Consider the following 26,725-nt stretch of genomic DNA (forward strand, 5'->3'; position numbering starts at 1 on the left):
GTAGTTTGCAGGAAGACTTAGACAGGTTGCAAAGTTGGGCCGAGAGGTGGCGGATGGAGTTTAATGCGGAGAAGTGTGAGGTAATTCACTTTGGTAGGAATAACAGATGTGTTGAGTATAGGGCTAACGGGAGGACTTTGAATAGTGTGGAGGAGCAGAGGGATCTAGGTGTATGTGTGCATAGATCCCTGAAAGTTGGGAATCAAGTAGATAAGGTTGTTAAGAAGGCATATGGTGTCTTGGCGTTTATTGGTAGGGGGATTGAATTTAGGAGTCGTAGCGTTATGTTGCAACTGTACACAACTCTGGTGCGGCCGCACTTGGAGTACTGTGTGCAGTTCTGGTCCCCACATTACAGGAAGGATGTGGAGGCTTTGGAGAGGGTGCAGAGGAGGTTTACCAGGATGTTGCCTGGTATGGAGGGGAGATCCTATGAGGAGAGGCTGAGGGATTTGGGATTGTTTTCGCTGGAAAGGCGGCGGCTAAGAGGGGATCTTATTGAAACATATAAGATGATTAGAGGTTTAGATAGGGTGGATAGTGATAGCCTTTTTCCTCTGATGGAGAAATCCAGCACGAGGGGGCATGGCTTTAAATTGAGGGGGGGTAGTTATAGAACCGATGTCAGGGGTAGGTTCTTTACCCAGAGGGTGGTGAGGGATTGGAATGCCCTGCCAGCATCAGTAGTAAATGCGCCTAGTTTGGGGGCGTTTAAGAGATCCGTAGATAGGTTCATGGACGAAAAGAAATTGGTTTAGGTTGGAGGGTCACAGTTTTTTTTTTAACTGGTCGGTGCAACATCATGGGCCGAAGGGCCTGTTCTGCGCTGTAATGTTCTATGTTCTATGTTCTATTAGGCAAGAATTAGGGGGCATAAGATGGGAACAGAAACTGTCAGGGAAAGGCACTAATGAAAAGTGGAACTTTTTCAAGGAACAAATACTGGGTGTCCTTGATAGGTATGCCCCTGTCAGGCAGGGAGGAAATGGCCGAGTGAGGGAACCATGGTTCACGAAAGAGGTGGAATGTCTTGTGAAAAGGAAGAGGGAAGCTTATGTAGGGATGAGGAAACAAGGTTCAGATGGCTCGATTGAGGGTTACAAGTTAGCAAGGAATGAGCTGAAAAAGGGGTTAAGGAGAGCTAGGAGGGGACTTGAGAAGTCCTTGGCGGGTTGGATCAAGGAAAACCCCAAGGCTTTTTACTCTTATGTGAGGAATAAAAGAATGACCAGGGTGAGGTTAGGGCCGGTCAAGGACAGTAGTGGGAACTTGTGTATGGAGTCAGTAGAGATAGGCGAGGTGATGAATGAATACTTTTCTTCAGTGTTCACCAAGGAGAGGGGCCATGTTTTTGAGGAAGAGAAGGTGTTACAGGCTAATAGGCTGGAGGAAATAGATGTTCGGAGGGAGGATGTCCTGGCAGTTTTGAATAAACTGAAGGTCGATAAGTCCCCTAGGCCTCATGAAATATATCCTAGGATTCTTTGGGAGGCAAGGGATGAGATTGCAGAGCCTTTGGCTTTGACCTTTGGGTCCTCACTGTCCACGGGCATGGAGACAATACACATCTTTTTAGCCTGTCTTGATGCTCTCTCCACTCACATTGTTTCGTTTCTTAAAGACTTGATTAGTTGTAAGTATTCGCATTCCAACCATTATTCATGTAAATTGAGTCTGTGTCTTTATAAGCTCTGTTTGTGAACAGAATTCCCACTCACCTGAAGAAGGGGCTAAGAGCTCCGAAAGCTTGTGTGGCTTTTGCTACCAAATAAACCTGTTGGACTTTAACCTGGTGTTGTTAAACTTCTTACACGGGCATGGTGCCAGAGGACTGGAGAGTGGCGAATGTTGTTCCTCTGTTTAAGAAAGGGAATAGAAATGACCCTGGTAATTATAGACCGGTTAGTCTTACTTCGGTGGTTGGTAAATTGATGGAAAAGGTCGTTAGGGATGGGATTTACGCCCATTTAGAAAGATGCGGGTTAATCCGGGATAGTCAGCACGGATTCGTGAAGGGCAAGTCGTGCCTCACAAATTTGATTGAATTTTTTGAGGAGGTAACTAAGTGTGTTGATGAAGGTAGGGCAGTTGATGTCATATACATGGATTTTAGTTTGATAAGGTCCCCCATGGTCGGCGTATGATGAAAGTAAGGAGGTGTGGGATAGAGGGAAAGTTGGCCGACTGGATAGGTAACTGGCTATCTGATCGAAGACAGAGGGTGGTGGTGGATGGAAAATTTTCGGACTGGAGGCAGGTTGCTCGCAGAGTGCCACAGGGATCAGTGCTTGGTCCTCTGCTCTTTGTGATTTTTATTAATGACTTAGAGGAGGGGGCTGAAGGGTGGATCAGTAAATTTGCTGATGACACCAAGATTGTTGGAGTAGTGGATGAGGTGGAGGGCTGTTGTAGGCTGCAAAGAGACATAGATAGGATGCAAAGCTGGGCTGAAAAATGGCAAATGGAGTTTAACCCTGATAAATGTGAGGTGATTCATTTTGGTAGGACAAATTTAAATGTGGATTACAGGGTCAAAGGTAGGGTTCTGAAGACTGTGGAGGAACAGAGAGATCTTGGGGTCCATATCCACAGATCTCTAAAGGTTGCCACTCAAGTGGATAGAGCTGTGAAGAAGGCCTATAGTGTGTTAGCTTTTATTAACAGGGGGTTGGAGTTTAAGAGCCGTGGGGTTATGCTGCAACTGTACAGGACCTTGGTGAGACCACATTTGGAATATTGTGTGCAGTTCTGGTCACCTCACTATAAGAAGGATGTGGAAGCGCTGGAAAGAGTGCAGAGGAGATTTACCAGGATGCTGTCTGGTTTGGAGGGTATGTCTTATGAGGAAAGGTTGAGGGAGCTAGGGCTGTTCTCTCTAGAGCGGAGGAGGCTGAGTGGGACTTAATAGAGGTTTATAAAATGATGAAGGGGATAGATAGAGTGAACGTTCAAAGACTATTTCCTCGGGTGGATGGAGCTATTACAAGGGGGCATAACTATAGGGTTCATGGTGGGAGATATAGGAAGGATATCAGAGGTAGGTTCTTTACGCAGAGAGTGGTTGGGGTGTGGAATGGACTGCCTGCAGTGATAGTGGAGTCAGACACTTTAGGAACATTTAAGCGGTTATTGGATAGGCACATGGAGCACACCAGGATGATAGGGAGTGGGATAGTTTGATCTTGGTTTCAGATAAAGCTCGGCACAACATCGTGCGCCGAAGGGCCTGTTCTATGTTTTATCTTACCAACCACTGAGGTTAGACTCACCGGTCGGTAATTTCTTGGGCTATCCCTATTCCCTTTCTTGAATATAGGAACCACATCCGCAACCCTCCAAACCTCCGGAACCTCTCCCGTCTCCATCGACGACGCAAAGATCATCGCCAGAGGCTCTGCAACCTCTTCCCTTGCCTCCCACAGTAACTTGGGGTACATCCCATCCGGTCCCGGCGACTTATCTATCTTGATGCTATTCAAAATTTCCATCACATCCTCTTTCTTAATGTCCACATACTCAATCTTTTCAGTCCTCCTCAATCCTGTAGTGCAACCACCCAGGTCTTTTTCCACCGTGAATACCGAGGTAACATATTCATTAAGCACCTCTGCTATTTCTTCCGGTTCTGTACAGACTTTCTCACCTTCACCTTTTATAGGTCCTATTCCTTCACATCTCATCCTTTTACTCTTCACATATTTATAGAACGCCTTAGGGGTCTCCTTAATCTTACCTGCCAAGGCCTTCTCGTGACCCTTTCTGGCTCTCCTAATTTCTTTCTTAAGTCCCTTCCTACAAGCCGTATACTCATCTCGATCCCTATCATCGCCTCGCTCTCTGAACCTTTTGTACGCTTTCCTTTTCTTTCTCACTAGGTTCAGCGCAGCTTTCGTGCCCCACTGTTCCCGTAACCTACCAACACCTGGTGGTGGGGGCCTGGAATGCGCTGCCGGGCAAGGTGGTGGAGGCGGACACACTGGGAACGTTTAAGACTTATCTCGATAGCCACATGAACGGAGTGGGAATGGAGGGATACAAAAGAATGGTCTAGTTGGGACCAGGGAGCGGCGCGGGCTTGGATGGCCGAAGGGCCTGTTCCTGTGCTGTATTGTTCTTTGTTCTTTGTACCTCCCTGTCTCATCGGAACGTTGTCATGCAGAACTCCAGACAAACATTCCTTGAAAATCTGCCACCTTACTTCAGTACTTTTCCTCGAGAATGCCTCCTTCCAATTTACACCTCTAATCTCTTGCCTGATGGCTTCATATTTCCCCTTACTCCAGATAAACACTTTCCTAGCTTGCCTGATCCTATCTCTTTCCAATGCTAGCGTAAAGGAGATAGAGTTATGATCACTATCCCCAAGATGCTCCCCCACTGAGAGATCCGACACCTGTCCAGACTCATTAGCCAGTACCAGATCGAGTACAGCCTCTCCTCTTGTAGGCTTATCCACATGCTGTGTCAGGAAACCCTCCTGAACACACCTAACAAACTCCTCCCCATCCAAACCCCTTACCCTTGGGATATTCCAATCGATGCTTTGGAAATTAAAGTCTCCCATCACGACAAACCTGTTATTCCGACATCTCTCCAGGATCTGTTTCCCTATCTGCTCCTCAACATCCCTGTCACTATTGGGCGGCCTGTAGAAAACACCCAGCAAAGTTCCCGCTCCGAACTTCCACCCACAGAGACTCCGTAGACAATCCCTCCACGGCTTGCACCTTCTCTACAGCTGTGACACTATCCCTGATCAGCAGTGCCACTCCCCCCCCCCCCTCTTTTGCCTCCCTCTCTGTCCTTTCTGAAACATCTGAAACCTGGCACCAGAAGTATCCAGTCCTGTCCCTGTCCCCAAGTCTCCGTAATGGCCACCACATCACACCTCCAAGCATCGATCCACACTCTAAGCTCATCCACTTTATTTACTACACTCCTGGCATTAAAATAGACACATCTCAAACCTTTGGTCTGAGCTCTCCCCTTCTCCATCACCCGTCTATTCTCCCTCTTACACTGTCTACAATCCTTCTCTATTTGCGGGCTAACCTCCTCGCTCTCAGTCACCTCATCACGATTCCCTCCCCCCACCCTTTCTTGTTTAAAGTCTCCCCAGTAGCCTTAGCCAACCTTCCTGCCAGGATATTGGTCCCCCTGGGATTCAAGTGCCACCTGCCTTTTTTGTACAGGTCACACCTTCCCCTAAAGAGGTCCCAATGATCCAGGAACCTGAATCCCTGCCCCCCGCTCCAGTCCCTCAGCCACGCATTCATCCTCCACCTCACTCCATTGCTGCTCTCACTTTCCCGTGGCACAGGCAGCAATCCTGAGATTACTACCTTTGCGTTCCTCCTTCCCAACTGTCTACCTAACTCCCTATATTCTCTTTTCATGACCCCTTCCATTGTAAATTGTCAGAAAAATCTATCTGGTTCACGAATGGCCTCTGGGGAAGGAAATCTGCCTTCTTCCCTGGTCTGGCTTACATCTGACTCCAGAGCCAAAGCAATGTGGTTAATTCTCAACTGCCTTCTCAATATATAGTTGCAGGAAATTTCTGCTCAACTAGTACTGAATATTGAAAAGAAGTCAGGCCATTTAGAAAATGGAGATATAGAGAGAGGTGGTGGTGCGTTTGGTTTGGGTGTGTTAGCGTACATGTGAAACTGAGACTGTATTTTCAGATGATGTTGCTGCATGTTAATAAAAAAATAGAAGAGGGGTAAGCATTGCTGCTTGGAGGACACCAGAGTAACGGTTTGGGTGCAGCAAGTGGAGCAGGTAACTCTCTGGCTCCAGTTAGAAAGATGAGAACCAGTTTCACCCAGCTAGATGAGGTGAAGAGACTTGGATTGTGGATGGTCTGATCAACAAAGTCAAAGACTCCAGACATATCAAGATGGTCAATGAGGGAAAGCTACCTTTGCCACCAATCACATTGGATGCCATTCGTGACTTCATAGAAATCATAGAAACCCGACAGTGCAGGAAGAGGCCATTCGGCCCATCGAGTCTGCACCGACCACAATCCCACCCAGGCCCCGCTCTCATATCCCGACATATTTTACCCGCTAACCCCTCTAACCTACACATCTCAGGAAACTAAGGGGCAATTTTAGCATGGGCCATCAACCTAACCCGCACATCTTTGGACCATTTTAGTACTGTGGCAAGGGTGGGAACCTTGTCGAAATTCAAACATGGAGTTGGGAAATATGGGAATAAATTTGAGAGATGGCAATACATTGTGTCAAGGGAAAGGGATGTCTAGAATTCTGTGTCTAATTCTCCAATTGTCACAATGATTTGTAATTACCATTTACCTCTTCTATTTCCAGAGGAACTGCCATACCTGAAGTGCCCACTGCACACTGTCTTAAAACTCACCCCAGTGGCATACGGTAAGCTGCTAGACTCACAATAAAGCTTTGTAAATGAAATGGTGAACACAGGAACAAGAAAAGACCATTCAGCCCCTTAGCGTATCCTTCCATTCAGTTAGCTTATAGCTGATCTATACCTTAACTTCGTTTACTTACGCTCAATTAATAGACAAGGAAATAAGAGATGCACCGAGGTGACAAGAATAGATTAGGAACCAACAAGGGAAGGAATCCTGACATCTTTTATAAACACCTGAATAGTAAAGAGGAGGTGCAGCTGATAAAGGATCAACAAGATGATCTCTTTGTAGAGACGGAGAGAATGGCTGATGTATGAAATGAGTGCTCAGGATCTGTGTTCACTAGACAGGAGAAACACCTGACCTCCCACCTAATCCCATCTGCCAGCACTTGGCCCATAGCCCTAAATGTTATGATGTGCCAAGTGCTTATCCAGATACTTTTTAAAGATGTGAGGCAACCCGTCTCTGCCACCCTCCCAGGCAGCACATTCCAGACCATCACCATCCTCTGGGTAAAAAAGGTTTTTCCTCACATCCCCCCTAAACCTCCTGCCCCTCACCTTGAACTTGTGTCCCCTTGTAACTGACCCTTCAACTAAGGGGAACAGCTGCTCCTTATCCACTCTGTCCATGCCCCTCATTATCTTGAACACCTCGATCAGGTCACCCCTCAGTCTTCTCTGCTCCAACAAAAATAACCCAAGCCCATCCAACCTCTTTTTCAGAACTTAAATGTCCCATCCCAGACAGCATCCTGTGAATCTCCTCTGCACCCCCTCCAGTGCAATCACATCCTTCCTATAATGTGGCGATCAGAACTGCACACAGTGCTCCAGCTGTGGCCTCACCAAAGTTCTATACAACTCCAACATGACTTCCCTGCTTTTGTAATTTATGCCTCAGTTGTGGTACCAGAATTTGACATCAAACTCCAGTGAAGGTCAAACCAGTGTTAAATATTGAATGAACATAACACCCTTGATTTTGTACTCTACGCCCCTATTTAGAAAGCCCAGGATCCTGCCACCATTGAGGATTTATGCACATATACACACAGGTCCTCTTTCTCCTGCATCCACTTTAGAATTTTATCCTTTATTTTGTGTTGCTTTTTCTCACTCCAACTACCAAGTGTATCACTTAACACCTCTCTGTATTAAATTTCATCTGCCATGTGTTTGCCCATTCCACCAACCTGTCTGAGTCACCTTGAAGTCTATCACTATCTTCCTCAGATTGATTCTAGGTTTGAAGGGGCTGTCATATGAGGAGCGGTTGAGTAGCTTGGGCTTGTACTTGCTGGAGTACAGAAGAATGAGGGGGAATTTGATTGAGGTATTTAAAATACTCAACATGATTGATAAAGTAAATGTAAATGTTCCCCCTTCTATAACAGTCCAGGACAAGAGGTCATAGTTGTAGAGTAAGAGGGGGGAGGTTCAAGACAGAGATTAGGTGAAGCTACTTCTCACAGAGGGTTGTAAATCTATGGAACTGACTGCCCCAGAGTGCAGTGGGTGCAGAATCAATCGATGGATTCCAGGAAGAGATAGATAAATATTTGATCAAAAGCAGGATAAAGGGCGATGGGGAAAAGGCAGGGAAGTGGAGTTAGGATGAGATGGAGATCAGGCATGATCATATAGAATGGCAAAGCAAGCTCAAAGGGCTGAATGGCCGACTCTCGCTGCTAATTCCTATGTTGCTCACAGTTCACAAGTGAAATGTTGTGTCCTCTGTAAATTTTGAAATAATTCCATTAAAGAAATCACGTGTAACAATGTTCTAAGAAGCAGGGAACCCTCAGTATACGGCTTTCTCCAGTCCAAGAAACAACTATTCACCACGACTCTCTTCCTGTCACTCAGTCAGCTTTGTATCCTCCTCTACAGTTAATTATTTTACTCTGATTTGTTCCTTGTCATTTTCCACAACTATTCCCCGACTAACCCTTGATTAATCATTCCCTCGGACCCAATCCAGCAATGCTTCCTTCCTTGTTCAACACTCTTTCCACTCTTATTAACCCAGTCTATATTAGACAGTCCTCCATTATAACTACATTATGGTTTTTCACCTTCCTTGCCAATTTCTTCCTCTATATCTTCCAGCTGATGACCATGTGACTGAAATCAGGTGACGCTTGTGAGACGAGCAAATCACAAAGCTAGATTTTAAATTTAAATAAGGCTGACTTTGAAAGAATGAGGCAGAAAGCTATCACAATTGGCTGTCTGTAGATGGATAAAGCTAGATGACCAGGGGAGGAGTATTTGGCAAAATACAAGACCTATCCACACCCCTGAAGGGAAAGAGCTCAGCTTAGGTAATGACATAATCATGGTCAGCAAGAGAGTTGAGAAACAGTATAAAAATGATAGGGATTACATGAATTAAGTCGAAATAGGAGCCGGAATAGGCGATTTGGCCCATCGAGCCTGCTCCGCCATTCAAACCAATAAATTATGGATGAACATCTACCTTGACACGGTCCCCATATCCCTTGATGTCATTAGGATCCAGAAATCTATCGATTTACAGGCATTTAGAGACACAAGTACTGATTAGGGACAGTCAGCATGGCTTTGTGAGTGGAAAATCATGTCTCACAAATTTGATTGAGTTTTTTGAAGGGATAACCAAGAAGGTAGATGAGGGCAGTGCAGTTAATGTTGTCTACATGGACTTTAGCAAGGTTTTTGACAAGGTACCGCATGGTAGGTTGTTGCACAAGGTTAAATCTCACGGGATCCAGGGTGAGGTATCTAAATGGATACAAAATTGGCTTCTTGACAGAAGCCAGAGGGTGGTTGTAGAGAGTTGTTTTTCAAACTGGAGGCCTGTGACCAGCGGTGTGCCTCAGGGATCAGTGCTGGGTCCACTGTTATTTGTCATTTATAGTAATGATTTGGATGAGAATATAGTAGGCATGGTTAGTAAGTTTGCAGATGACACTAAGATTGAACATAGAACATAGAACAGTACAGCACAGAACAGGCCCTTCGGCCCACGATGTTGTGCCGAGCTTTATCTGAAACCAAGATCAAGCTATCCCACTCCCTATCATCCTGGTGTGCTCCATGTGCCTATCCAATAACCGCTTAAATGTTTCTAAAGTGTCTGACTCCACTATCACTGCAGGCAGTCCATTCCACACCCCAACCACTCTCTGCGTAAAGAACCTACCTCTGATATCCGTCCTGTATCTCCCACCACGAACCCTATAGTTATGCCCCCTTGTAATAGCTCCATCCACCCGAGGAAATAGTCTTTGAACGTTCACTCTATCTATCCCCTTCATCATTTTATACACCTCTATTAAGTCTCCCCTCAGCCTCCTCCACTCCAGAGAGAATAGCCCTAGCTCCCTCAACCTTTCCTCATATGACCTACCCTCCAAACCAGGCAGCATCCTGGTAAATCTCCTCTGCACTCCTTCCAGCGCTTCCACATCCTTCCTATAGTGAGGTGACCAGAACTGCACACAATATTCCAAATGTGGTCTCACCAAGGTCCTGTACAGTTGCAGCATAACCCCACGGCTCTTAAACTCCAACCCCCTGTTAATAAAAGCTAACACACTACAGGCCTTCTTCACAGCTCTATCCACTTGAGTGGCAACCTTTAGAGATCTGTGGATATGGACCCCAAGATCTCTCTGTTCCTCCACAGTCTTCAGAACCCTACCTTTGACCCTGTAATCCACATTTAAATTTGTCCTACCAAAATGAATCACCTCACATTTATCAGGGTTAAACTCCATTTGCCATTTTTCAGCCCAGCTTTGCATCCTATCTATGTCTCTTTGCAGCCTACAACAGCCCTCCACCTCATCCACTACTCCACCAATCTTGGTGTCATCAGCAAATTTACTGATCCACCCTTCAGCCCCCTCCTCTAAGTCATTAATAAAAATCACAAAGAGCAGAGGACCAAGCACTGATCCCTGCGGCACACCGCTAGCAACCTGCCTCCAATCCGAAAATTTTCCATCGACCACCACCCTCTGTCTTCGGTCAGACAGCCAGTTGCCTATCCAATCGGCCAACTTTCCCTCTATCCCACACCTCCTCACTTTCATCATAAGCCGACCATGGGGGACCTTATCAAACGCCTTACTAAAATCCATGTATATGACATCAACTGCCCTACCTTCATCAACACACTTAGTTACCTCCTCAAAAAATTCTACCAAATTTGTGAGGCACGACTTGCCCTTCACGAATCCGTGCTGACTATCTCGGATTAATCCGCATCTTTCTAAATGGTCGTAAATCCCATCCCTAAGGACCCTTTCCATCAATTTACCAACCACCGAAGTAAGACTAACCGGTCTATAATTACCAGGGTCATTTCTATTCCCTTTCTTAAACAGAGGAACAACATTCGCCATTCTCCAGTCCTCTGGCACCATCCCCGTGGACAGCGAGGACCCAAAGATCAACGCCAAAGGCTCTGCAATCTCATCCCTTGCCTCCCAAAGAATCCTAGGATACATTTCATCAGGCCCAGGGGACTTATCGACCTTCAGTTTATTCAAAACTGCCAAGACATCCTCCCTCCGAACATCTATTTCCTCCAGCCTATTAGCCTGTAACACCTTCTCTTCCTCAAAAAAATTATTGGTGGCATAGGTCGTGCCTTACGAGCCTGGTTGAGTTCTTTGAAAATGTGACCAAGCACATTGACGAAGGAAGAGCGGTGGATGTGGTCTATATGGACTTCAGCAAAGCGTTCGATAAGGTCCCCCATGCAAGACTTCTTGAGAAAGTGAGAGGGCATGGGATCCAAGGGGCTGTTGCCTTGTGGATCCAGAACTGGCTTGCCTGCAGAAGGCAGAGAGTGGCTGTGGAGGGGTCTTTCTCTGCATGGAGGTCAGTGACCAGTGGAGTGCCCCAGGGATCTGTTCTGGGACCCTTGCTGTTTGTCATTTTCATAAATGACCTGGATGAGGAAGTGGAGGGATGGGTTGGTAAGTTTGCTGACGACACCAAGGTAGGTGGTGTTGTGGATAGTTTGGAGGGATGTCAGAAGTTGCAGCGAGACATAGATAGAATGCAAGACTGGGCGGAGAAGTGGCAGATGGACTTCAACCCGGATAAGTGTGTAGTGATCCATTTTGGCAGATCCAATGGGATGGAGCAGCAGTATAAAATGAAGGGTACCATTCTTAGCAGTGTAGAGGATCAGAAGGACCTTGGGGTCCGGGTCCATAGGACTCTTAAATCGGCCTCGCAGGTGGAGGATGCGGTCAAGAAGGCGTATGGCGTACTAGCCTTCATTAATCGAGGGATTGAGTTTAGGAGTCGGGAGATAATGCTGCAGCTTTATAGGACCCTGGTTAGACCCCACTTGGAGTACTGCGCGCAGTTCTGGTCACCTCATTACAGGAAAGATGTTGAAGCCATTGAAAGGGTGCAGAGGAGATTTACAAGGATGTTGCCTGGATTGGGGGGCATGCCTTATGAGGATAGGTTGAGGGAGCTTGGTCTCTTCTCCCTGGAGAGACGAAGGATGAGAGGTGACCTGATAGAGGTTTACAAGATGTTGAGGGGTCTGGATAGGGTGGACTCTCAGAGGCTATTTCCAAGGGCTGAAATGGTTGCTACGAGAGGACACAGGTTTAAGGTGCTGGGGGGTAGGTACAGGGGGGATGTCAGGGGTAAGTTTTTCACTCAGAGGGTGGTGGGTGAGTGGAATCGGCTGACGTCGGTGGTGGTGGAGGCAAACTCGTTGGGGTCTTTTAAGAGACTTCTGGATGAGTACATGGGATTTAATGGGATTGAGGGCTATAGATAGGCCTAGAGGTGGGGATGTGATCGGCGCAACTTGTGGGCCGAAGGGCCTGTTTGTGCTGTGGCTTTCTATGTTCTATGTTCTATAGTGGACAGTGAAGAAAGTTATCTCCAATTGCAACGGGATCTTGAATAATTGGGCCAGTGGGCTGACGAATGGCAGATGGAGTTTAATTTAGACAAATGCGAGGTGATGCATTTTGGTAGATTGAACCAGGGCAGGACTTATTCAGTTAATGGTAGGGCGTTGGGGAGAGTTACAGAACAAAGAGATCTAGGGGTACATGTTCATAGCTCCTTGAAAGTGGAGTCACAAGTGGACAGAGTGGTGAAGAAGGCATTCGGCATGCTTGGTTTCATCGGTCAGAACATTGAATACAGGAGTTGGAATGTCTTGTTGAAGTTGTACAAGATATTGGTAAGGCCACACTTGGGATACTGTGTGCAATTCTGGTCACCCTATTATAGAAAGGATATTATTAAACTAGAAAGAGTGCAGAAAAGATTTACTAGGATGCTACCGGGACTTGATGGATTGAGTTATAAGGAGAGGCTGGATAGACTGGAACTTTTTTCTCTGAACTGTAGGAGGCTGAGGAGTGATCTTATAGAGGTCTATAAAATAATGAGGGGCACAGATCAGCGAGATAGCCAATATCTTTTACCAAAGGTAGGGGAGTCTAAAACTAGAGGGCATAGTTTAAGGTGAGAGGGGAGAGATTCAAAAGTGTCCAGAGGGGCAGTTTTTTCACACAGAGGGTGGTGAGTGTCTGGAACAAGCTGCCAGAGGTAGTAGTAGAAGCGGGTACAATTTTGTCTTTTAAAAAGCATTTAGATAGTTACATGGGTACGATGGGTATAGAGAGATATGGGCCAAATGCGGGCAATTGGGATTAGCTTGGGGGTTTAAAAAAAAGAAGGGCGGCATGGACAAGTTGTGCCGAAGGGCCTGTTTCCATGCTGTAAACCTCTATGATTCTATGATTTCCTGTCTTGAATATGCTCACTGACCACGTTTCCACAGCCCTCTGAGATAGAGAATTCCAAAGATCCACCACCCTCCAAGTGAAGAAATTTCTCCTCATTTCAGCCTTAAATGGCTGCACTTACTCTGAGGCCCCTTTTCTACATTCAACAGCCAGGGGAAACATCATATCCACACCCTATACCAATTCTGTAAATTTGTGAGATCACCTCTCATTCTTCAAAACTGTGGAGAATACAGGCCCAGTTTCCTCAATCTCTCCTCATAAGACATCCCAGGGATGATTCTGGTGTATCTCTGTTGCACTCCCTCTCTGGCAAGTATATCTTACCTTAGATAAGGAGACCAAAACTGTACACAGTACTCCAAATGTGGTCTCACCAAAACTCTATACAATTGCAACAAGACATCTTTGCTCGTGAATTCAAGTCCCCTTGCGATGAAGGCCTACATGCCATTTGCCTTCCAAACTGTTGCTGCACCTGCATGCCAGCTTTTAGTGGTTCATGAACAAGGACACCCAGGTCCCCTTGGAGAGCATCTCACCATTGAAGAAATACTCTGCCAGTTTTTTCTACCAAAGTGAATAACTTCACATTTATTCACATTATATTCCATCTGCCATGTTCTTGCCCATTCAGATAACCTGACAAATTCCCTTGCAACCTCCTTATATCCTCTTCACAACTCACATTCCCACTTAGTTTTGTATCATCAGCAAATTTGAAAATATTACATTTGGTTCTGACATCCAAATCATTGATATTGATTGTGAGAAGCTGTGGCCTCATGGACTGATCCTTGCGGTACTCCACGAGTACAGCCTGCCATCCTGAAGATGATCCATTGATTCTTACTCCCTGTTCTCGGTCCATTAACCTATTCTCAATCCATAGCTGGATGTTCCCCCCAGTCCCATGCATTCTGATTTTGTTGACTAACCTCTTACTTTTCACCCCAGCTGCTCCTGTTGTGTGTGTTCCATATTCTCGCCATTCTTAAAGTTTCTTCTGAATTCCCGATTGGATTTTGTGTTGACTATCTAAATGGCCTCTAGTTCTGCTCTTCCCACAAAACATTCTCTCTGTCCCCACTCTGTCAAAATGTTTTATAAGTTTAAATACACCACCCACCAGCCCCCCGCCCCCCCCCCTCCTCCCCACCTTCACTTTTTAAAAAGAAAGAGGCGATTAGATCTTTCCCCAAAATATCTGGCCCCTCAGAATAGTAGAGATCCCACAAACTGGGAGAGAAGCAAATAAAAAAGCAAATAGAAAAGATAATGTAAGCCTCCCAGAGGCTGATACTGTGGGGAACAGCTGTGGTTGGTGTTGGGAGAATAGTTGGTATGTGGGGGCAGTTGGTATCATTGTGTTAATTTGCAACAAGTAAAATCTTTGCTAATGGAGGCTCTTTCCTTGAGATGATTTGAGTCCCCACTCACAGACTCATTATGTAGAAACATAGAAAAACTAAAGCACAAAACAGGCCCCTCGGCCCCACAAGTTGTTCCGAACATAAGAACATAAGAACATAAGAAATAGGAGCAGGAGTAGGCCATCTAGCCCCTCGAGCCTGCCCCGCCATTCAATAAGATCATGGCTGATCTGACGTGGATCAGTACCACTTACCCGCCTGATCCCCATAACCCTTAATTCCCTTACCGATCAGGAATCCATCCATCCGCGCTTTAAACATATTCAGCGAGGTAGCCTCCACCACCTCAGTGAGCAGAGAATTCCAGAGATTCACCACCCTCTGGGAGAAGAAGTTCCTCCTCAACTCTGTCTTAAACCGACCCCCCTTTATTTTGAGGCTGTGTCCTCTAGTTTTAACTTCCTTACTAAGTGGAAAGAATCTCTCCGCCTCCACCCTATCCAGCCTCTGCATTATCTTATAAGTCTCCATAAGATCCCCCCTCATCCTTCTAAACTCCAACGAGTACAAACCCAATCTCCTCAGCCTCTCCTCATAATCCAAACCCCTCATCTCCGGTATCAACCTGGTGAACCTTCTCTGCACTCCCTCCAATGCCAATATATCCTTCCTCATATAAGGGGACCAATACTGCACACAGTATTCCAGCTGCGGCCTCACCAATGCCCTGTACAGGTGCATCAAGACATCCCTGCTTTTATATTCTATCTCCTTCGCAATATAGGCCAACATCCCATTTGCCTTCTTGATCACCTGTTGTACCTGCAGACTGGGCTTTTGCGTCTCATGCACAAGGACCCCCAGGTCCCTTTGCACGGTAGCATGTTTTAATTTGTTTCCATTGAGATAGTAATCCCATTTGTTATTATTTCCTCCAAAGTGTATAACCTCGCATTTCACAACGTTATACTCCATTTGCCATATCCTCGCCCACTCACTCAGCCTGTCCAAATCTCTCTGCAGATCTTCTCCGTCCTCCACACGATTCACTTTTCCACTTATCTTTGTGTCGTCTGCAAACTTCGTTACCCTACACTCCGTCCCCTCCTCCAGATCATCTATATAAATGGTAAACAGTTGCGGCCCGAGTACCGATCCCTGCGGCACGCCACTAGTTACCTTCCTCCAACCGGAAAAACACCCATTTATTCCGACTCTTTGCTTCCTGTCGGATAGCCAGTCCCCAATCCACTTTAACACACTACCCCCAACTCCGTGTGCCCTAATCTTCTTCAGCAGCCTTTTATGGGGCACCTTATCAAATGCCTTTTGGAAATTCAAAAACACCGCATCCACCGGTTCTCCTCCATCAACCGCCCTAGTCACATCTTCATAAAAATCCAACATGTTCGTCAAGCACGACTTTCCCCTCATGAATCCATGCTGCGTCTGATTGATCGAACCATTTCTATCCAGATGCCCTGCTATCTCCTCTTTAATAATGGATTCCAGCATTTTCCCTACTACAGACGTTAAGCTGACCGGCCTATAGTTACCCGCCTTTTGTCTCCTTCCTTTTTTAAACAGCGGCGTAACATTAGCCGTTTTCCAATCAACCGGCACTACCCCAGAATGCAACGAGTTTTGATAAATAATCACTAACGCATCCACTATTACCTCTGACATTTCTTTCAATACCCTGGGATGCATTCCATCCGGACCCGGGGACATGTCCACCTTCAGTCCCATTAGTCTACCCAGCACTGCCTCTCTGGTAACATTAATTGTATTAAGTATTTCTCCTGCTGCCAACCCTCTATCGTTAATATTTGGCAAACTATTTGTGTCCTCCACCGTGAAGACCGACACAAAAAACTTATTTAAAGACTCAGCCATATCCTCATTTCCCACTATTAACTCCCCCCTCTCGTCCTCCAAGGGTCCAACATTCACTCTAGCCACTCTATTCCTTTTTATATATTTATAAAAACTTTTACATATCCCTACCTTTTAGGCCTACCTATAACCCTCCATCCTATTAAGTCCCATGTACTCATCCAGGAGTCTCTTAAAAGACCCTATTGAGTTTGCCTCCACCACCACTGACGGCAGCCGATTCCACTTGCCCACCACCCTCTGTGTGAAAAACCTCCCCCTAACATCTCCCCTGTACCTACCCCCCAGCACCTTAAACCTGTGTCCTCTCGTAGCAGCCATTTCCACCCTGGGAAAAAGCCTCTGAGAGTCCACCCGATCTATGCCTCTCAACATCTTATATACCTCTATTAGGTCTCCTCTCATCCTACGTCTCTCCAAGGAGAAAAGACCGAGCTCCCTCAGCCTATCCTCATAAGGCGTGCCACTCAATCCAGGCAACATCCTTGTAAATCTCCTCTGCACCCTTTCAATCTTTTCCACATCCTTCCTGTAATGAGGCGACCAGAACTGAGCACAGTACTCCAAGTGGGGTCTGACGAGGGTCTTATATAGCTGCATCATTATCCCCAGACTCCTAAACTCAATCCCTCGATTGATAAAGGCCAGCACACCATACGCCTTCTTAACCACCTCCTCCACCTGCGGGGCCGATTTTAGAGTCCTGTGGACCCGGACCCCAAGGTCCTTCTGATCCTCTACAGTACTAAGAGTCTTTCCCTTTATATTGTACTCCTTCATCCCATTTGACCTGCCAAAATGGACCACTACGCATTTATCTGGGTTGAAGTCCATCTGCCACTTCTCCGCCCAGTCTTGCATCCTATCAATGTCCCTCTGTAACTTCTGACATCCCTCCAGACTATCCACAACCCCACCAACCTTCGTGTACTTACTGCATTTGGAAATTCTTGTATTATCATCAAGTGTAAGTAACGGTCCTATATCTTTTAGAAGTCCCTTCACAATGTAGCAGAGATGGCCACTGTAACAAACAGAACATCATTTGCCAATAACTGCATGAATGTTTCTGGTAATCTTAATGCTTTAAAATGTGAATCAACATTATTTGATTGTTTTGCATGTCTTTTCCCTCTTAGGCTGTAAGGTTGAATCCATTTTCCTCAATATTGAAGCAGTCAACACGCACAGAGAAAAGCCAGAGGTAAGGTAGAAACCCAAGCTAAATTATTGAATCAAAAACATTCAATAAGCTTTGTAAAAGATTATTGGTGTAATTATACTGGCAGCTCCTGCGAACATGGTGAAATATCCCCCTGGGGAATGAAGCCGGACAGGTGGTTGAGGTGGTGCTGGGGGAACATTTTAGTGACAGCGATCACAACACGGTACAATTACAGCTCGCTATGGACAAGGAAATAAACAAGTTGCAAAAAAAAAGTTTTGGATTTCAGGAGAGTGGATTTTAGGATAATAGGGCAGGATTTAGCCAAGGTTTACTGGAAGCAGCTACTTGTGGGGAAATCTACAGAAGAGGGAGGGGGGCAATAAGGAAATGGGGAGGGCACGGGCCCAGCATGTTCCCTCCAGGGTAATATGAAGCAATAACAAGCCCAGAAAACCATGGGTGACCAGAAATATTCAGGATTCGAAGAGAAGGGAAGGAGAGGCTTTTCGCAGGTACAAGGGGAGCAAATCAGTGGCGGCATTAGTGGAATACAGGAAGTGTGGAGCTTAAGAAAGCAAAAAAGGGATATGAGAAAACTCTGGCTGGTAAAAATAGGGAAAATCCTAAAATATTCTGTAAGTATATCAATGGGAAGGGGATAACCAGATAAAGAGTAGGGTCCATTAGGGACCAAAGGGGCAATCAAGGGTGGAGCTAGAGGACATCGGTAGAGTGTTGAACGAGTACTTCATATCCACGTTCACACAAGAGAATGAGGATGAAGGTATGGAATTCAGGGAGAGAGACTGAAGTTCTTGAGCAAATTGACATAGGGAATGACAAGGTATTAGAGATGTTGGTAGGCTTAAAATTAGATAAATTGTGTCCGAGGCTGCTGTGGGAGGCGAGGGAGGAGATTGCAGGGGCTCTGACCCAAATTTTCAATTCCTCTCTGGCCATGGGGGAGGTGCCAGACGACTGGAGAGTAGCTAATGTGGTTCCGCTATTTAAGAAGGGTTGTAGAGATAAACCAGGGAACTACAGCCAGAGAGTCTCACATCAGTGATAGGGAAACTATTATAGAAACTTCTGAAGGAGAGCATCTATCTCCATTTGGAGAGGCAAAGCTTGATCAGGGATAGTCAGCATGGCTTCGTCAGAGGGAGGTCATGCCTAACAAATTTGATTGAATTTTTTGTGAATGTGACCAGGTGTGTAGATAAGAGTGGTGCAGTTGATGTAGTTTCTATGGATTTAAGCAAAGCCTTTGACAAGGTTCCACATGGGAGACTTGTAAAGAAGGTAAATTCACATGGGATACAGGGTAACTTGATAAAGTGGTTGGTGATGACAGAAGATTGCCTTAGTGACTGGAAGCCAGTGATAGACACCATCCAATAGAACTTTAGTGAATGTCTCTTTGGGGTCTGATGTTGCAGTTGTATAGAACATTGGTTCGGCCGCATTTGGAATACTGCGCCCAGTTCTGGTTGCCACACTACCAGAAGGACGTGGAGGCTTTAGAGAGAGTGCAGAGGAGGTTGACCAGGATGTTGCCTGGCATGGAAAGGTTTAGTTATAAGAACATAAGAACATAAGAACATAAGAAATAGGAGCAGGAGTAGGCCATCTGGCCCTTCGAGCCTGCCCCGCCATTCAACAAGATCATGGCTGATCTGAAGCGAATCAGTTCCACTTACCCGCCTGCTCCCCATATCCCCTAATTCCCTTATCGATCAGAAAACTATCTACCCGTGATTTAAACATATTCAACGAGGAAGCCTCCACCACTTCAATGGGCAGAGAATTCCAGAGATTCACTACCCTCTGAGAGAAGAAGTTCCCCCTCAACTCTGTTCTGAACCGGCCAGAGTTATGAGGAGAGATTGAGTAAACTGGGGTTGTTCTCACTGGAAAGATGGAGGATGAGGGGTGACCTAATAGAGGTGTATAAAATTATGAAAGGCATAGATAGGGTGAACGGTGGGAAGCTTTTTCCCAGGTCGGTGGTGACGTTCACGAGGGGTCATAGGCTCAAGATGAGGGGAGGGAGGTTTAACACAGATATCAGAAGGACGTATTTTACACAGAGGGTGGTGGGGGCCTGGAATGCGCTGCCGGGCAAGGTGGTGGAGGCAGACACACTGGGAACGTTTAAGACTTATCTAGATAGCCACATGAACGGAGTGGGAATGGAGAGATACAAAAGAATTGTCGAGTTTGGACCAGGGAGCGGCACGGGCTTGGAGGGCCAAAGGGCCTGTTCCTGTGCTGTATTGTTCTTTGTTCTTTGTTCTTTGTTTGTTCTCATCACAACCCCCCAGATGCTTGTCACACTGTGAACCAACTGGTCTCTCTGGAACTCCTGACTCCCACACGAGTGTTTCCAAGCTCCACTCTCTTTAATTTCAGTCTTTCTGGCACTTCTCTTTTCAATCCCTGGTTTCTAGAACTATCTGTTCTTTAACTTCAGGGACTTGCTCTCTGCCCCTTACTCCATTGACCTGCCTCTGTAGCAGTTTATGTGAGAGCTGCTTTCTACTCAGGTACTTGGTTCCAACTTAACCACCAGTGCTTCTGCTTTTCAATGTGGACCCTTGGTTGCTAAGCAACAACTTGATATTTTCACTCTATAATTGCTTATGTATTGCAAACCTTCTATTACAATTACAATGCAGGCATAGTTTAAAGTGAAACTAAAACCCAAAGACATGCAGGCACCTTGCTGTAACCTCTATGATTTTATGACCTTTCTTTAACTTGTGCTAACCAAAGTTTTAACCCTTAGCACAGAAGCACAAATTAAATTTAAACCTAAATTGATACCTTAATTTTAATACACTAAAAATATAAATTATCGAAACCAGCTCTATTTCCTAACACAGAAAATAACTGAATCTGGAGAGAACCTGGCCTCCTCTGTCTCCACCAATTCCCAGTGTTCCGACTAAAATTGCACACAGTATTCAAGATGTGGACTCACCAACTGAGTTGGAGTTGAGGCCACATTCGGATTAGCCATGATCGTATTGAATGGCAGAGCAACTTGAGGGGCTGAATGGCCTAGCTTGCTCCTAGTTCTTGTAACAGTTTGTTTAGATAATGGGTCATAAAGCTGCCTCTTATCATGCCCAGTTATGTCTGTGTAAAAGCCTGTTTCTGCATTTGTGTCCTTGGCTAGTAAAGAGGTGGAAAGTCGATCATGATAGTATTGCTTTCTGCTATCACTGGCAGACTGCTGAAGATTTTCTTCCTAGTTAAAGGGAGAAGCACATTTCTGTGACCCCGCCCATTTCCTACACCCCAGAACTTTCTGAACACAAAAACAACACATTATAAAATGAATAACAAATGTTGTAATACTGGGTAACCTCCACCAGCTCAATGTACAGTGGGACTGTCCTGATAGCAGTCAGGGGAGAGAAGGAGAGTGAAAACATTGACTGTGAATCAGAGGCCACTGGAATAAATAAACACCTGGTTCTGGTTCTCACGAGCAATCAGGACAACACCGTAATCCAGGTGTAGTGCTACTTCTGGGACCAGTCACCAACTTGGGCACACTTGTGGTTATCTGGCAATCAGCAGCAGGATGAACTAGAACCAAAATGCTTGAATTTAGAAAAGAGTTCTTCACTGAAATGAAGGATGAACAAAATAACTGATTTGGGAAAAATTGCTGGAAAAGACCTTGGGATGTGGGGGAACTGGGACATGTTAAAACTAAAATATGGCTGAATCTAACAACAATTAAAATGGAAATAAAAATCAAGCCGTCTATAAACACATGGTGGCACTGTGACTGTGGGAAGGAGATCATTTTTAAGAAAGATATAAGATGTGCACAAAGAACACAAAGGGGGAGTTTTCCCGTCCCGCCCGCCACAGGAATAGCAGTGGGCGAGGGGAGGACCATGGAAAGGTCCGTGGACTTTGGGTGGGATTTTCCAGTTTCGGGGCGAGTGCGGGCTGAAAATCCCACCCAACAGATGGAAATGGGTCAACAAATTGAGCACAATATTCCAGGATTGGACAGTGAGAGTAAGTCCAAATTCTAAAGGAAAACGTGGAGGTGAATCCTGCAAATGAAATACAAGAGAATGGGGGTCATTTTAATTATGTGCACATGGTGATTCAACACCCATTCACATTTCTCTTCATTTTGATATCTATTGAAATCTATCGGGAAAGATATAAAACTGTCTGCAGATTTAGCTATCATTTTATGAACAGTCGGGTGAAACATAGAAACATAGAAAACTACAGCACAAAACAGGCCCTTCGGCCCCACAAGTTGTGCCGAACATATCCCTACCTTTTAGGCCTACCTATAACCCTCCATCCTATTAAGTCCCATGTACTCATCCAGGAGTCTCTTAAAAGACCCTATTGAGTTTGCCTCCACCACCACTGACAGCAGCCGATTCCACTCGCCCACCACCCTCTGTGTGAAAAACTTCCCCTAACATTTCCCCTGTACCTACCCCCCCCCCCAGCACTTTAAACCTGTGTCCTCTCGTAGCAGCCATTTCCACCCTGGGAAAAAGCCTCTGAGAGTCCACCCGATCTATGCCTTTCAACATCTTATACACCTTGATGAGGTCTCATCTCATCCTACGTCTCTGCAAGGAGAAAAGACCGAGCTCCCTCAGCCTATCCTCATAAGGCATGCCACTCAATCCAGGCAACATTCTTGTAAATCGCCTCTGCACCCTTTCAATCTTTTCCACATCCTTCCTGTAATGAGGTGACCAGAACTGAGCACAGTACTCCAAGTGGGGTCTGACGAGGGTCTTATATAGCTGCATCATTATCCCCGGACTCCTAAACTCAATCCCTCGATTGATAAAGGCCAGCATACCATACGCCTTCTTAACCACCTCCTCCACCTGCGGGGCCGATTTTAGAGTCCTATGGACCCGGACCCCAAGGTCCTTCTGATCCTCTACAGTACTAAGAGTCTTTCCCTTTACATTGTACTCCTCCATCCCATTCGACCTGCCAAAATGGACCACTACGCATTTATTTGGGTTGCAGTTTATCTGGGTTGAAGTCTATCTGCCACTTCTCCGCCCAGTCTTGCATCCTATCTATGTCCCTCTGTAACTTCTGACATCCCTCCAGACTATCCACAACCCCATCAACCTTCGTGTCGTCGGCAAACTTACCAACCCATCCCTCCACTTCCTCATCCAGGTCATTTATGAAAATGACAAACAGCAAGGGTCCCAGAACAGATCCCTGGGGCACACCACTGGTGACCGACCTCCAATTAGAAAAAGACCCATCTATACACACTCTCTGCCTCCTTTGGGCAAGCCAGTTCTGGATCCACAGGGCAGCAGCCCCTTGGATCCCATGCCCTCTCACTTTTTCTTGAAGCCTTGCATGGGGGACCTTATCGAACGCCTTGCTAAAATCCATATAAACCACATCTACCGCTTTCCCTTCGTCAATGTGTTTAGTCATATTTTCGAAGAACTCCATCAGGCTCGTAAGGCACGATCTGCCTTTGACAAAGCCATGCTGAGTATTCTTGAGCATACTAAACCTCTCTAAATGCTCATAAATCTTGTCCCTCAGGAACTTCTCCATCAGCTTACCAACCACTGAGGTTAGACTCACCGGTCGGTAATTTCCTGGGCTATCCCTATTCCCCTTCTTGAAAATAGGAACCATATCCGCAATCCTCCAATCCTCTGGCACCTCTCCCGTCTCCATCGATGACGCAAAAATCATCGCCAGAGGCTCTGCAGTCTCTTCCCTCGTCTCCCACAGTAACCTGGGGTACATCCCATCCGGACCCGGCGACTTATCTATCTTGATGCCATTCAAAGATTCCAGCACAACCTCTTTCTTAAAGTCCACATACTCAATCTTTTCAGTCCACCACAAGCCCACAGTACATCCACCCATGTCCTTCTCCTCTGTGAAAACCGAGGCAAAATACTCATTAAGCACCTCTGCCATTTCTACTGGTTCCGTACTGATTTTCCTGCCTTCACCTTTTATAGGCCCTATTCCGTCACGTCTCATCCTTGTTTTCTTCACATATTTATAGAACGCCTTAGGGTTTTCCTTAATTCTACTTGCCAAGGCCTTCTCGTGACCTCTTCTGGCTCTCCTAATTTCCTTCTTTAGTCCCTTCCTACAAGCCGTATACTCATCTAGATCCCTATCTTCGCCAAGCTCTCGGAACCTTTTCTACGCTTTCCTTTTCTTCGTGACTAGGTCTCGCACAGCTTTCGTGCACCACGGTTCCTTCAACCTACCAACTCCTCCCTGTCTGCTCGGAACATTGTCCTGTAGAACCCTAGACAGACATTCCTTGAAAAACTGCCACCTCACTTCAGTAGATTTCCCCGAGAATACCTCCTTCCAATTTACTCCTCTAATTTGCTGCCTTATGTCTTCATATTTCCCCTTACTCCATATAAACACTTTCCTAGCTTGCTTGATCCTCTCTTTTTCCAATGCAAGCATAAAGGAGATAGAGTTATGATCACTATCCCCAAGATGCTCTCCCACTGAGAGATCTGACACCTGTCCAGGCTCATTGGTCAGTATCAGATCAAGTACAGCCTCTCCTCTTGTAGGCTTGTCCACATGCTATGTCAGGAAACCCTCCTGAACACACCTAACGAACGCCTCCGTATCCAATCCCCTTACCCTTGGGATATTCCAATCTATGTTTGGGAAATTAAAGTCTCCCATCACAACAATTCTGCTATTACTGCATCTCTCCAGGATCTGTTTCCCTATCTGCTCCTCAACATCCCTGTCACTATTGGGCGGCCCATAGAAAACTCCCAGCAAAGTGATCGACCCCTTCCCACTCCGAACTTCTACCCACAGAGACTCTGTAGACAATCCCTCCACAGCATACACCTTCTCTACAGCTGTGACACTATCCCTGATCAGCAGTGCCACTCCACCCCCTCTCTTGCCTCCCTCCCTGTCCTTCCTGAAACATCTGAATCCTGGCACCTGTAGTATCCAGTCCTGTCCCTGAGACATCCAAGTCTCTGTAATGGCCACCACATCACACTTCCAGGCATCGATCCACGCTCTGAGCTCATCCCCTTTATTCACTATACTCCTGGCATTAAAGTAAACACATCTCAATCCTTTGGTCTGAGCTCTCCCCTTCTCTATTCCCCGTCCATCCTCCCTCTTGCACCGTCTATAACCCTTCTCTGTTTGCGAGCTAACTTCCTCGCTCCCAGTCACCTCGTCTCGATCCCCTCCCCCCATTATCTGTAGTATTAACCTTCCCTCCTCCCAATTATCTGTAGTAATCCACATTATCTGTAGTATTTCTGTAATATTCACTGACTTACTGTCTAGTTCTGTTGTTCACCTAGTTTTCTACAATCAGTTGCTTAGTTGTATAGAAGTTGATTATTGCTGAAATAACATACTTTGCTGAAGCTTTTCATCTTGCACTCATCAGGACAAACCAAAGAATACCAAATTTCAAACAATTGCATTGATACTACAGGGAAAAAGTTGCTGATTGTTTGGCAAAGCAACTCTGGCCGAGGCATTGCATTCTAGAAAATCTTGAATCTTGAAAAGCTCATGATAATAAAAAATAAACTTGTTGGACTTTAACCTGGCGTTGTGAGACTTCTTACTGAGCCCACCCCAGTCCAACGCCGGCATCTCCACATCAGAAAATCTTGAAGTTAGTATTGCAAACATAAGTTAAAAGAGCTGGCCAGAAAGCAGCAGAAAAATGTTTAATCTGCTGTCATCCAGGGATTGGACACCATTGAGGTTTCACTGGACTTGAAGCAAATGTTGTGTCATAGAATCATAGAATCCTCCAGTGCAGAAAGAGGCCATTCGGCCCATCGGGTCTGCACCTTCACAATCCCACCTAGGCCATATCCCTACATATTTATCCACTAACCCCTCGAACCTATGCATCCCGGGACACTAAGAGGCAATTTAGAATGGCCAATCAACCTAGCCCGCACATCTTTGGACTTACTTAAACAAAGATTGATCAAGTGACTCCAGGCCAATTAGTATCAGTAGCTGATGAAAGCCATTGTAAGGGCAGAACGTGTAAAGTACAACAAATAAGAAATAGCCACCAACCAAATTGATACAAATAATATCGATAATAAGGTTCTCAATGTCCCAATGACAGGAGTTAGGGCCCCAGTGACTAGAGCTAGGGTCCCAGTGACTGGAGCTAGGGCCCCAGCGACTGGAGCTAGGGCCCCAGTGACTGAAGCTAGGGTCCCAGTGACTGGAGCTAGGGTCCCAGTGACTGGAACTAGGGTCCCAGTGACTGGAGCTAGGGCCCCAGCGACTGGAGCTCGGGTCCCAGTGACTGGAACTAGGGTCCCAGTGACTGGAGCTAGGGTCCCAGTGACTGGAGCTAGGGCCCCAGTGACTGGAGCTAGGATCCCAGTGACTGGAGCTAGGGCCCCAGTGACTGGAGCTAGGGCCCCAGTGACTGGAGTTAGGGCCCCAGTGACTGGAGCTAGGGCCCCAGTGACTGGAGCTAGGGCCCCAGTGACTGGAGCTAGGGTCCCAGTGACTGGAGCTAGGGTCCCAGTGACTGGAGCTAGGGCCCCAGTGACTGGAGCTAGGGTCCCAGTGACTGGAACTAGGGTCCCAGTGACTGGAGCTAGGGCCCCAGCGACTGGAGCTAGGGTCCCAGTGACTGGAACTAGGGTCCCAGTGACTGGAGCTAGGGCCCCAGCGACTGGAGCTAGGGCCCCAGCGACTGGAGCTAGGGCCCCAGTGACTGGAGCTAGGGTCCCAGTGACTGGAGCTAGGGCCCCAGTGACTGGAGCTAGGGCCCCAGTGACTGAAGCTAGGGCCCCAGTGACTGGAGCTAGGATCCCAGTGACTGGAGCTAGGGCCCCAGTGACTGGAGCTAGGGCCCCAGTGACTGGAGGTAGGGCCCCAGTGACTGGAGCTAGATGAGGTAGATGAGAGCAGTGCAGTTGATGTTGTCTACATGGACTTTAGCAAGGCCTTTGACAAGGTACCGCATGGTAGGTTGTTGCATAAGGTTAAATCACACGGGATCCAGGGTGAGGTATCTAAATGGATACAAAATTGGCTTCTTGACA

The 26,725-nt window shown here is 46.3% G+C and overlaps 1 protein-coding gene across 25 annotated transcripts in view; it reads left to right on the forward strand.

Moving 5' to 3' along the window:
• The window catches only part of LOC144491780 (6-phosphofructo-2-kinase/fructose-2,6-bisphosphatase 4), a 275,487-nt gene that overhangs the window by 230,133 nt on the left and 18,629 nt on the right, over window positions 1-26,725 (forward strand). For all 25 annotated transcript variants that reach the window (XM_078210066.1, XM_078210050.1, XM_078210054.1 and 22 more), the window contains 2 exons: window positions 6,342-6,404; window positions 17,602-17,666. In XM_078210066.1, coding sequence (XP_078066192.1) covers window positions 6,342-6,404; window positions 17,602-17,666 — 128 coding nt within the window. The remainder of the gene's footprint in view (window positions 1-6,341; window positions 6,405-17,601; window positions 17,667-26,725) is intronic.

The sequence above is a fragment of the Mustelus asterias genome, chromosome 3 (genome assembly GCF_964213995.1).
Source record: "Mustelus asterias chromosome 3, sMusAst1.hap1.1, whole genome shotgun sequence".
In the NCBI taxonomy this organism is placed as follows: Eukaryota; Metazoa; Chordata; class Chondrichthyes; order Carcharhiniformes; family Triakidae; genus Mustelus; species Mustelus asterias.